Raw genomic sequence first — 12871 nt, forward strand, 5'->3', positions numbered from 1 at the left:
CGACCGTTATTGAAACAGAAAGGCAGTAAAAAAAATAGTACAGCGATAGTACGATTCGCCGCAAACGCAACCGTAGCTGACACACTGTTAAGGACAGATTGTGTCAAGGGTTGTGACAAGCGTATCCCGCACGGTTAACCACGAAGTAATCCTCCGAATTCCGCTGTGTGGGTTATGCACGATGATGGAGTGGACAAACAACGCGGACACAATTGGAGTGTGGAGGAGTATGCACCAAGTACTGTGAATGATTGCACTTGCGACGTTATTAAGTACGCGCAGCAGAGTGGGAAGCTTTTACGCTGCCTATTAGTGTCTGGTATCGCTACCATAATTCGTGGAATGCTAGAATCCCTGTCGCTGCTTCTTGGTTGACTATACTTTTTCTCTCTCTCTTTTACGATTCATCAGAACGGATTTGGCTCGATTGCTTTTAATATACGGATGAGTGATATCCCTACAAAATTCCGGCAGATAATCCCGATGAGCCAAGTCATCCAACTCCACGACTGCAACAAGCGCTCATCGGAGCGGGCTGGGCAACAATCTTAGAGGCGATTTGGTCGATCGATGGTCCAATTCTCAAACCCGGTCCCTAGACTGCGGACGCAGCCGCTGCCAACAGGTACACAGATGGGCGACTGTGACACCCGTCGAGTATCGGTGCTGCTGTCTGGTCCCCCCCATTGCCCAGTATGCCCTGGTCTGGTTGGTAATTTAAATTTTAATTAGTTTGATTGATGATGATACTCACGTTGATGGGAAAGTTTTCTCGTTTTCCCGGCCCATCCTGGCGCGATACTGCAGCTGTGTCCTTTCCTGTGTTTCCGGGATGGTTCTGGGATTCGCTTGTGTTCTGCCCCTCTTCTCCCGGAAGCAGGATCGCTAGGACGGGGGGAACAGAACAAAACATTCCAGCAGAGCAGCATTTGCTGTGCCGTGTTTCGCCAACCACCTTCTCCCAGCTTCCCAGTTGATATTGTTCACTTTTGATTCATTTACGGTCACTTCACCGTCGGCTTCACCTTACTGCTGTACTGCCGAACCGGTGGGTGTAGCTATTGGGAAAGGGTCGGTTGTTGAGCAAATGCCGCTGCCGGGGACCGGGGTGACGAACCGTCGACCATAATTCCGTAACACTTGTTAGCATTCTCCCGGCACTTTTGTAGCCTGCAGGAAGAAGAAAGCGGATGGCGAGAGAAAAGGCTTCATGTAAAACATGGCATAAAGCACGAGTTTGTAACTAACGGCAAACACAGCACACAGCACACAGAAAGGAGCAGCAACAACGTACACAACGTAACTAGTTTGCAACTAATCAACAGCGAAGGGACTATTCCACGGAAGGGAAAAGTGGACACGAAAGAAAAGTTCTGTACGTGTGTGTGTCTTTTTGAATGGGTGAGAGCGGAGCATTTCGTACGTCAAACAAAACTCGCACTCACCCTTTTTGGGAAGCCAACAACGAAGCCGAGGTGACAATAATTCTAAAGCGATGAAGTAACAATTTTCAAAAACAGCACCACACCATTTGAGCAGGGTTTCCCCCTGGGGGAAGTTGCCCGTTGCGTTGTTGGGCGCTTGGATTGGTCCCCGAGTGGGATGTTGGTCAATCCTGCAACACCACGCCCAGCACGCCGGTATGGTGTGCCCAGTGGTTGGTGTTACATTGGAATTGTAATTATTTAAATTGCGTTTTGATTGCAGCTGTGGGTTGGGTTGCAGTTGTTGTGTAACTTTCGGTTTGTTTCGAGTAGTCAGAAGTGATAAGAGGTGTAGGTGTAAGGATTATCCTGATACCTAATAGATAGTATTTTTATGTTACATAAATAATGTCAAAATTTCGTTACAAAAATCACTTCCACCAATGGTCGTGGCCTATGGGACTAGTAAATCAATAACATTAAATAATCGAATCTGCTATCGTCAGCGTCAAACGGATTTAATGGGTTTCAGAATACATTCGTCTGTTTCCTATTTTTTTTTGGAGAATGTCCCAATCAATGTACAAACGGCCATGGGGAAGGGAAAGAGAACAAACCGACCGATTTTATTGCATACAGTCGTATAAATTTATCGTTGCATGATGTACGAATAAAACGTCTACAGTTTTATGATCCACCAGCCGCTTGGTCAGTTAGGTTGATTGATTGAAATAGCAGCAAAAAAGGCACAAGATTCATGATTTTTGGGGAGGTTTGGATTAAATCGTTCTCGGTAATCATTAAGATAAGGGTGTATGTATGTTTGTATATTGTTGAGTATAAATTCGGGTATGATTCAAAAAGGAAATGCTAGAATGTCGTAAATCGATCACTGTGACCTCCTTCACTCTACGCAACTAAATAATAGTTTTACTCATATTCCATAATAAACAATTTACTGGGAAGACTGTCTACTTAGGAGCTTATGAGATTAGGATTATGAAGTAGAGTTTGGTATTTAAGACATTTAAGACATCCAAAAAATTAATACGAGGTAGGAAATTCAACACCTGCGGTTCTAACTATAAATAATCGAAACCTATGTAGGCGTGACGTACTTTTGAAGTCGTCCCAGAAATCACCTATCTTAGGTCAAAGGTCAGCAACGACAATAGCATGGTAGAGCAAGGATGCTGGCTGCCAATTGATCTTTCTAGCCTGAAAAATCAGCTCACCTGCTGGAACGGGAAGCTGGGACTATATAGTACCTGTATAGTAACAGTACTCACATACACCTCTGAGACATGGACACTGTCCAAATCTGACGAAACCCTCTCAGCTGCGTTCGAGAGGAAAATGCTCAGAAGATACTTGGCCCCGTGTGTGTGGAAGGACATTGGAAGAACTGTTATAATGACGAGCTATACGAGAAGTACGTCCTACCTCACTGTCGTACAGCGTATCAAGCACGTCAGGCTCCGGTGGACTGGTGATGTTGTACGCATGGAAACGGACGAACCATCCCATCGCCTAATGTTTGTATAGGCTGTCCTACAGGGACAGAGGAGGCGTGGTAGGCCCAAATTGAGGTGGCAGGATGGCGTGGAAGCGTCTGCCGTTAAGGCCGGGATAACGGATTGGTAGACGAAGACGCGAGACCGTGAGCGGTTTCAGACACTTCTGAGGCAGGCCAGGACCGCAAAGCGGTTGTAGCGCCGGATAAGTAGGTAAGTAAGGCAATAGATCGAAACATAGATCTTAAAGCAAAACCGAAAACATAGATCTTAAAAGCAGACCATAGACTTTTACGAAAAATTGATCAGTTGACCAGAAACCAGAAATCAATATAATTCGTGGACCTATATTCTAATAATTATTTTTGCTCCAACTTCCACAACTGGAAGTCGTAAGGCGTCATTAATCAATTACGTAACGCCGATAGGGGGGTCGTTAAACGTTACGATTTGTTAGATAGAAAAAAGTGGGATTTAAAATTTTGTGTCGCAAAAATAAAATGTTTGAAAATTTTGGTTTTTGAATAACAAATGAGTAATAAACGATTATTCTCCATGACTTAATAATCCTTACGGTTATGCTGGCCTAAAAAGGATTTCGCTACTCTCTATGTATGTACGCATTTTCCGTCATTGCTAGGGGGGCCAGTTCATAAGAGGATTGAACCCACGACGGAATTTGGTTACCACGGACGGATGGACGAATAAGCTTACCAAGGGATCGTAAGCATTCCGTAACGTCAGTAATCAGAAACGTTGCATTCCAGTGGCACGCATTCGATTGTAAAGGCACGCATTTGATGATAGTGGCATGCGATTTGCAGGTGACGACACGCGATTCGAAGCAAATGGCACGAGATTCAACTGTAACGCTGGAAACACGTGTAATACCAATCCAATTTCTTGCAAAATCTGTTATGTAATTTTCCAATTTCTCAATCTGTTAAGTAATATAGAGGGAGGGGATCGAAAATATGCAATTTTTGCGTAAAGTAATTGATGGATGACGCCTAACGTTTTTTGCTTCTTTGGAATAACAACCCAAGAACTATTGATTACTACAAGCAACTGAATAATACTCTTATCAATGTTAACATAGGACGATCCACATGAGAATCAATGTCGTCTGGTCTTGTAGGAGCTGGCAGGTCTATCTTTTAAACCACCTTCCGAAGTTCGGAAGAGTTTAACGATCGACAAATGCCTACGTTTTCTAGCATCATGCTACAATCTTGGCATTATTTAAGAAAGATTCACGAAATTGTCCCGCAGTATTGGGATAAAAAGAGAAGCCCTGCAACCCTTCATGTCGAGTATTGACTGCATGAAAAAAGGTGCATGAATCACACCTCCTCGGCTGTTGAATGTTTGCTAAAATTAACACGAAATCGCGATGAAATTTGAACCAGTGTTCATCTGTACAATATCCACATAGAAGACACATACAATATCCACAACAAGACAGAACCACAATGGAGTTCCAAATTGTTCGAGAATCTATTGATTATGGCGTAGTTGCCCTCTCACCGAGAATATTCCATTCCACTCAAGTCCATTCGTTTCTGAATGTAAATTCTTTAACGGTAATTTTGATACTACACAATTGCATCAACTAACAAGGTATGTTCAGTTGCCCAATAATACCTCCGTGAAAATGTGTTATTATTTCAACTGAAATGGTGTCGTGTCTTCGGGCTCTATTTGACCAAATAGCACTTCATTAAATTTTGAAGCAAGCTAAATGTAGAAACCATTTTAATTATCCTCACTACGACTAAGTGCACACCTGCCGGGCGAACCACACTTAAACCGTAACAACGGACTACACTTCTCAACGTGTAGCAAAGGCTTCACCAGCTGGATAATCAAGGCGAGCTCTTTAATTTAAAGCTTCATTATCCTACCATTGCCCTTCATTCCTGGCCAGTCTGTCCTCGAATCGCAGAAGGATGTTCTTTTTTATTTCCTTACAAAAATAGACCGACGCCTACCGCATCTTTCTCTAATGTTTCCCAGCTACCAGCATCCTTCTGCCCTTCACTGCGAGCTGCACTGTAATCTATTTGTGCATCTGACAAGTGGTGCCCCAACCCGGCGTGTGTGCTCGGACCTGGGAGGATGTGTACATGCATTCCCAGGTCCTTCTACCCTACAACGGGGACCCCTTCAGCACCGTCCAGTGAACCGAGGACAAATAAATTCAACCATAACGTGTCTGTAATTTCCCATCAGCATCACCGTGCACAGTGAACACACACTCGTTAAGAGAGTCCCATCGTGCATAAGCAGTGTGTGTGTTGAAAAATCCTTTAATCTCCCGACGGACTCGGAGGGTTTGTCTTGGTCAAGTTTCCGGTCCATTTCGAGGTTTCCGTCATCCCACTCTGACTGGTGGTCGCTTTCTTTGAGGTGGAGGTGGCAGAGTATCCTCCTTCTTTTTTGTGTTCACTCTCATTTTTTTAAATGTCGTACTACACAGGTCACCCACGCGTTGCCTCTTCCATCCATTTGCGTGCAATGTTTGTTCAACCGTACCCTTTTTAGCCACGGTTCAGCTAAGCGGCAGCGTGCCGAGCCGTCCTGAGGGCAATTATTCAAATTGTTCAAACGGTTGGCGCGTGTTAGACTGTGGCGAGAGAGTTACGCCAAGGAATCGCAACAATGTATTGGACGCCATCGTTGGCTTCAGAAGGATTAAAAGTTTTGTACAAATTATAGTAATTTGCGCCTTAACCTACCTAAACTATTTTGTTGTATTTATTTTGATATGTTGTATTAAAATAAATAATTAAAAGTTTATCTCAAACTTTTGGACTACATAATGGCTTGTTTTTAGAACGGCAGGAAATTTTATGTCAATGCTTGTGTTTGAATGTTTGTCACTTTGCACTTTGAATGTTATATAGAAGTGTCTAGTTTATTGTTTTAATTGTCTTTCACGCAAAGGTTTTTCATTTGTTGCCAAATTAACTGCGCTTACGATAAATTGGGCGTTGTTAAATGAATTTTTATACTTAAATCGATTTTAGGGAGTATTTAATATGTGCCAAAACAGTTATTAGGATATACAATAAAGATAAATGTTTGATTGTTTGCAAAACACGTATTTGGAGAGAAATACTTCAATTTGTTAGTTTGATTGAATGTGCTTTGGCGGGTTTTTACGATTTTGCTTAGTTAAGATATCGTAAAGAAGAATGTTTTTGTGCAACATTCGTCGAAGGGTAGGACATAGCAACAAGCGTCAAACTCCCGACTGTAAGTTGTACTGACTATACTGCTTTATTGGGGTAAACCAATAAGTCATAAATAAGCAGCTCAATTTAATGGCGGATGGCAGGGCTAGACGGACTACAATCCGGGGTAAAAAAGAAAATAAGAAACAATTTCGATAGTAAGCAATTTAGCTTAACCAAGCGATGTTGAAAGTATAGGTGGGAATGTTTTGCTGTAACTGGTAAAACGTCAACTTGTACGACTTAACAACATTCCTGTCATGGGTTCAAGTCCCGAATGGACCGTGCCTGCCCATACGTAGGACTGTCTATCCTGCTACGGGTAACTAATAAGACACTGAAAGCCAAGTCTAATAGTGGTATAGGCAAGCCTCTAGCTACCGACAATGGTTGTAGTGCCAAAGAAGAAGAAGAACTTTTAACTAGTCATTTGTTTTAGATACGAGGGGACGGTCAATTCTAGGCTTGAACCGATTACAGGCATGTTATTGAGTCATTTGAGTTGACAACTGTACCATGGGACAGCCCCATGAGTTTTTTTAGTAGTTTTAAATAAATTGTTATATTACAACAATCAGACGATTCGCTACTAGTTTCTGTTACTAATTACTCATGGAAAAGTAACTAGTTACCTTTACTTTTTATGTTAAATACTTCCATCTCTATTTGAAAGGAGTGGCGCACACATTTCCAGAAAATGGTAAACTAAAATGTACTATTTACTATGCATACAGGGTTTTCCAGGAGTTCTCATAGCTGTGGGATACTTTGATTGATTCTTTCTTGCATGAAATAAACTTATTGTAATGGGAATTGGCTCTCTCAAATACTCTTCTTGGCCAAATCCAATAGGAGTTTCCGACGAGCCCGTCCAAAAAGGGTGCCATAGAGTTCAATTTCCAACGTATGAAGTTCACTTCCAATGTGAAAGAGTCTAGGAAGTGTCCCACAACTATGAGAACCCCCGGGAAAACCCTGTAAATTTCGCTTGAAACAAGTGTAAGAACTTCGGCATTGCAGTGTTAGACGACAAAATTTATGTTTTGGTTACATGCGAAAGCCAAACTACATTGCGATCAAATTCCCTCTTTCAGTGAACGAATTGTGGCTTGCGTTTGTGTCCCGGTTCTATGTTGGGATTATTCAAATTTTGCTACTTGCTATCACTACTTACATTTGAGACGAGACGCGTACGTTACGGCTTCGGTTCTTTGCAAGTGCTGTTGCTGCTGCTGTTGTGAGGCGGGATCGCTCTCCATCAATGTCCGTGCCGTGGTCCGCTTTCCCGCGCAGCACGCAGCATAAATCATCGTCCCGGGGTGTCAGTTTTCCTTCTCCCGTTGCACTGTGGGTACGGCGCACAAAACTAAACAACGGCAGCGGTGAAGAACAACAGATCATCCTAGCTGCTGCCTAGCTACAGCAAACACGTTCCCCTTGTCACGTAGTCTCTGTCTCTTTCTCTCTCTGTCTCTCTCACTTGCCTCCGGTGCACTGGAGGGCGGGAGAAGCGTGAAAACTTAAGCATAAAACATGACCACCGCCAGTCCCGCGGTAGAGGGAGAAATGGTCCGTGGTCCGGCCCCCTCGTCAGTCGGACGGATACACAGATAACAAGCATAACAGACGGTAGTTGGCAGTAATAACAAACACGCAAAAAAAACCCCAACAGGCACACACACATACACGCACGCACACTCTCTTACCGCGTCAGCGCGTAATGGTAGCCGCTGCTGCCACCAGCGGACAGTGGTGTGGTACAAAAAAAAACACTTGGCAAATGCCAGGAGAATTTGCAACCATTGGCTCAGGATGGCTGGTAATGTAATTCGCTTGACATCGTGTCACTTGTTTCTCTTCATTATCACGTGCGGTCAGGGGGGTGTGTGTGTGTGCGCACGCTCTGGTGCCTCTGGGTGCCGAGGAATGTTGCGAAACCGGGTCGCTGTTCTTGCTTCGGCCATATTTAATGCGCGCTCGTCGTGTTGTTGCTGAAGGATTTATGTTCTGTCCCTCCTTTTTTGTTGGAGCGGAGGGCGTCCTGCACATCACTCACGCTGTCCGCAACACGACAACACGGGGGTTGGGGGATGATGGGGGTTACAACAATAGCGAAGCGTTATGGGGGTTATATCTCGAGTGGCGGTTGGGCTCGGTTTCATCTTCACCGGTGCCTCCGGTCTCAATCAGCCCCCGCCCCCCATCTCATACGTACACGGGCAGCCGCTGATCGATGGTATCGCTGGTGGTGTGTGTGCTCGTATCGGTCGTCGTATCGACGGTTGTCGTGCAATCGGCGGCCCCGATAGAGATGTCCTCCGTCCTCGGCACGCTTCTGCTCGAAGCGGACGGCGACGGCAGCGAGGACGGGACCGGTGATGGCCCTGCCGGTGCTGGCACGATGTGGTTGTTGTTCAGTCGATTATCGGGCTCCTCCCGGGGCGCCCCCTTCACGATCGCACCAGCCGGTTGCACTGGCGATAGCTTGCTTTGATTATTATTGCAGTTATCGTGATCGTTGCTAGTGGCAGCCACCGCCGGTTGGTGGCGGGAGGTGCACGGGCGGCTGTTTGCGTTGCTGCCGCTATTACTGCTACGGTTGCAGTTGTTGTTGCTGTTGTTGTTGATGCTGTTGAGATTGAAACCGGGCTGGTGTGCGTTTTTGCCAGTGCTAGGCTTCCCCCAGCCCGGTTGGGTGACGCTGTAGTTGATGCTGTAGCCGGCATGGTTCGTACTGTCCGTTGCCGTGTACGTGGCAGAATTGGACGATGAATGGTACGGGCTGGCAGGGTTGCTACCGTCCATTCCTGCTTGTCCATCTCGGTTGCCTTGTCATACCTTCTCGGTCAGCCCACTGCTGTTGTTTGCCGCGGTGCTCGTACTGGTGGTGGTGGTGGTAGTGGTCGGTTGCGCTGTAAAGCTGCGGTGTGGTAGAAGAAAGCAGAAAGGGAGGGTGGTAAAACGATGGGTGAGAAAATTAAGCAAATAAAGCAACGAAAACAAGCCACCGTCCCGTCGTGTATAGTGGAAGTGTGGCGGCACCCGAGATTGCTTAACTCGGGCACGTAGCGAACAACTTCAAAGCAGGTCGGCCACTGCGGATGAAATCATTTTTATCACGTTGTGTCGGTGCATGCATGCTGCATTATTAGATTCGACTGTAATCAAATTTTGTTGATTGCTGCCAAATAAAATTAACAAAACAAAACTTTTAACCCATCAACGCTAATGAAAACAAATTGGGCAAACTATAAACACATCATAACGATATATTTCAAACTGTGGTAATCTTTGTGTTCAAATGTGAAACGAAAATTTAATGTTAACTGGTGATTATTTATTAACTGTAATGATTGCTTGTTAATATTTTTTGTTTACATCTTAAAAATGTGGAAAACAATTATTAAAAATTATTGAAAATTATTATTAAAAAGTTGCATTATTCAAAATATTTATTTGATCATAATTTATTAGTTTTGAAATATTAAACTAAACAACATAAAAGAACCCAATGTGTACAGAATAAAAATAATTAAAAGCAATTTGGCGTTTTTGGCCCGTTGAATAAAATTAAATAATGATATTTTTAGTAGATAACTTATAAGTTACATATTATATGTTTATGTAAACGATAGGTTTACAACCCTTCAAAATGAAGCTCGGAATTTTCTCAAGAGATAAATTACCAAGAATGTTAAATATTTTCTATTTAAAACAAACACTTAGATAAAGAAAAAAAATGTTACACACTCCCAAGACAATAACACCTAATGGAAAGAGCACAACTTATCGACATATGTAAAATGTTGGACGAATCAATGATGACCTTATGATGAACCTTTGAAATGTTATTTTCAGAATCTTAAAAAAAACAACATTTTATAGATCTGGATACATGCAGGGTGTTTGAAATTATAGTGTAATTAAGTTAATGTAAGTCATTAATATTCCACTTATGATAAATGTTCATCAAATTGAACAATACATAATAATAGTAATTTTCCTTATGTAGTCAGAAACAATCATGGAGCCATGGAGCCGCCTGGTACTTTTCAACTAGAAAGTGGCTGCGTACGTTAGCGATGACGCGTGTCAGGATAACAGTTTGATGGAATTAATCAGTGCCTGGTTTGAATTGAGCGTAGATATTCACACAAACAACGCTATATAATGTTTGTTCCATCAAAATATAGAGAAAAACAGCCCATAAGCAATTTAGCTCGATCCTTACAATCTCTTCCACCTTTCCCAGAAGTGATACAAAACGATGAAAAACTTCCCAAAATAAATCATCATTGATCGCAAGCCCTTGCGGGAGCACAAAGTTAGCCGACAGGCAAATCCTAATAATGTGTCCACTAATCACCACCACCCGCCAGAAACGTACACAAACAACAGTCTCTCGCCACAACGGCAAACCACACGGACATCAAACCAGATGGACCCAAAAAAACAAGACCCAGCAAAAAGTGTAACAAAGTTTTGACGTTGCCTGCGTTGTTTCGATTTCGTTGCAAATCTCGCATGTGGTTGTGTTCGAACACAGGCATGTACCCGCTGGAGGGAAAAATTCGGGGAACGTAGAAAGAGCGAAAGGGACTCAGAGAGGTGGGATGATTTTTACCATTAAAAAAAAAAAAACAAAACAACTACCACAAAACTCACCCGATCGAGTTGGCCGTTCCCGAGTAGCAACTGTTTGTACCGCTGTGTCCATCCTCCGTCACGCCGCTGTGCTCCTTCACCGAGTCGTCCTTGGTGTGTTTGTGCCGGTGCGAACCGCTGCCACTGCCGCCGCCCGCGCCACCACCGGCGCCACCGCCGAACGATTTGCCGAGCGGACTTTTCATGGTAAAGTAGCCGCCCGGTTTCGGCTTCAGATGGCGATTGTTCATTTCCATGTGAACAATTTTCATGAATTCAATTTGAGCAGCGAGTTTCTGAATTTCTTCCTTTTGGGAAAAACACATACACACACACACACACACAAACGTCCGATTGGCCGCAATCAGGATGGTGCCGGTCGAGTTGAGGCGAGTTTTCCGATTGGATGCACAAATCCAGGTGGAAAAAAGGAGGAGAGAAAAATATGCATAGCAAAAGTCCGGTTAAGTGAAGTGTCGAATGCAAATGGCATTGGGGGAAAATTGAAAAATCAGCTGTCAGGAGCCATACACACACACTGGTTGTGGTCATAGCTATCACCGGTGTTAGCCTTACCTTCAGCTCTTCATTTTCCTGATATAGGTCGGCCGTTTCCTCCGGCACCAGTCCGATGCCGTTCAGTGAGAAGGACGCCGTGATGCCCCGCTTCCGGGCCCGCTGATCCCACTGGTCACCCTGGCCGCGCAGTATACGCAGCACTTTCGGCCCGAACACGAGCGCTATCGTGACCGAGGTGGATAGCTGCGTACGTATGAAGCCGAGCAGGTATTTAATATCCGGCCCAGCCTGCGGGAAAATGAACAAGCTGCGAAGCGAGGAAGAATTTCGAAGGCGAAGAAGAAGAAAAAGAAGAAGAAAAAGCGGAGGATTAATTTTTCAGCTAAAATCACCCTCACTAATGGGCAGGAGAGAGCGGAGGGAAATGGTTGAGTGTTTAAGAGCTTCAGCTTCAGCAGGCCCCGGCTGGAAGAAGGTCATTTCGGCAGCTTAAAACCAGTCAGGCCATCTTACCGGAGGCAGTAAAACATGCGTAGGGAGGGGCATGGGGAGTGACATAAAATTCGAGCGGGCCTTTTGAAAGACTAATCGATACTCACTGGAATGCTACCATGGTCGTGTTGACCAGGGCAATGTTGTAGATGGCGTAGGAGATGAGCTTCGCCTCGTTGTATAGCGATTCGGCGTTGCGCACGTTGTAGCAGACGCGTATACCCCAGGCAAGAAACAGTACCTCGCCGATGGCCAAACTGTGGTCCCACCAGTTGTACGAGCACTGCTTGAATATCAACCCGTACTGGTCCTCGATCTGCAAGAGATGTGTGAGAAAGAGAGAGAGGGAAAGGGCAAACGAGAGTGGAAATTTAGAACTCTTCACACAGGCAAAAAAAAAAACACAACAAAACATTCGCTTTAAGATGCTGGTAGCTGGAGCTGAAAATCACATAAAAATGTTGTTTTGGTACGGTTTCTTTGCTTTCGTTGGAGCTCACATTTTATAGCCAAATGCTGTCTGCAGTCAGTTGATGCTGAGCTTTTTGCTTGTTTTTATACGGCATATAATCGGATAAAAATGGAATAAATTGCAACATTAAACAGTCGTTAGCGAGGTTATGTCGAAAATTAACGTTAAATTGAATTTCTATACAACCATTTCTATTGTGCTACAATGAAGTTCTTACTTGGTGTATAAAACTTCCTAAAACATATAAAAGGCTTTGTAGTTGACTTATATTCAGTGGAAGCTAATGTTGAATGGTGGTACGAGTTTTGGAAGATTTTTTTAAAATTAATTTATCTTTGGTACATTTGTAGCCTGTCTTTTTCCTACATTATAGGTAGGTTGAAGGAAATTTTAGACTTAAAAGTGGTTTGATAATTTAAAAATTAAACTATGTCCTTGTTGCTGGGTATGAGTGGTACATTATAGAACAAAGTGTGTAACATTGCTGGACTACGGCATGGAGTTGAACAGTAGAAAAATATTAATTTAAATTACTTTCGTGTGGCAATAATAATTAAAATTATGCTTTTT

General features: G+C 43.7%; 1 protein-coding gene across 6 annotated transcripts in view; it reads right to left on the bottom strand.

Annotated features, from left to right (window-relative positions):
- Positions 1–12871, bottom strand: part of LOC120955999 (probable G-protein coupled receptor CG31760) — a 75636-nt gene that overhangs the window by 9286 nt on the left and 53479 nt on the right. For 3 of the 6 annotated variants that reach the window (XM_040377316.2, XM_040377315.2, XM_049610685.1), the window contains exons 10-14: positions 11937–12145; positions 11395–11644; positions 10840–11126; positions 7349–9094; positions 755–1170 (exon numbers count right to left, since the gene is read on the bottom strand). In XM_040377316.2, the coding sequence (XP_040233250.2) occupies positions 9007–9094; positions 10840–11126; positions 11395–11644; positions 11937–12145 (834 nt within the window). In that variant the 3' untranslated portion in view covers positions 755–1170; positions 7349–9006. Of the gene's footprint in view, positions 1–754; positions 1171–7348; positions 9095–10835; positions 11127–11394; positions 11645–11936; positions 12146–12871 lie in introns of those variants that run through there. The other 3 variants (XM_040377314.2, XM_049610686.1, XM_040377318.2) reach the window with 3 other exon arrangements.

The sequence above is a fragment of the Anopheles coluzzii genome, chromosome 3, assembly GCF_943734685.1.
Source record: "Anopheles coluzzii chromosome 3, AcolN3, whole genome shotgun sequence".
Classification (NCBI taxonomy): Eukaryota; Metazoa; Arthropoda; class Insecta; order Diptera; family Culicidae; genus Anopheles; species Anopheles coluzzii.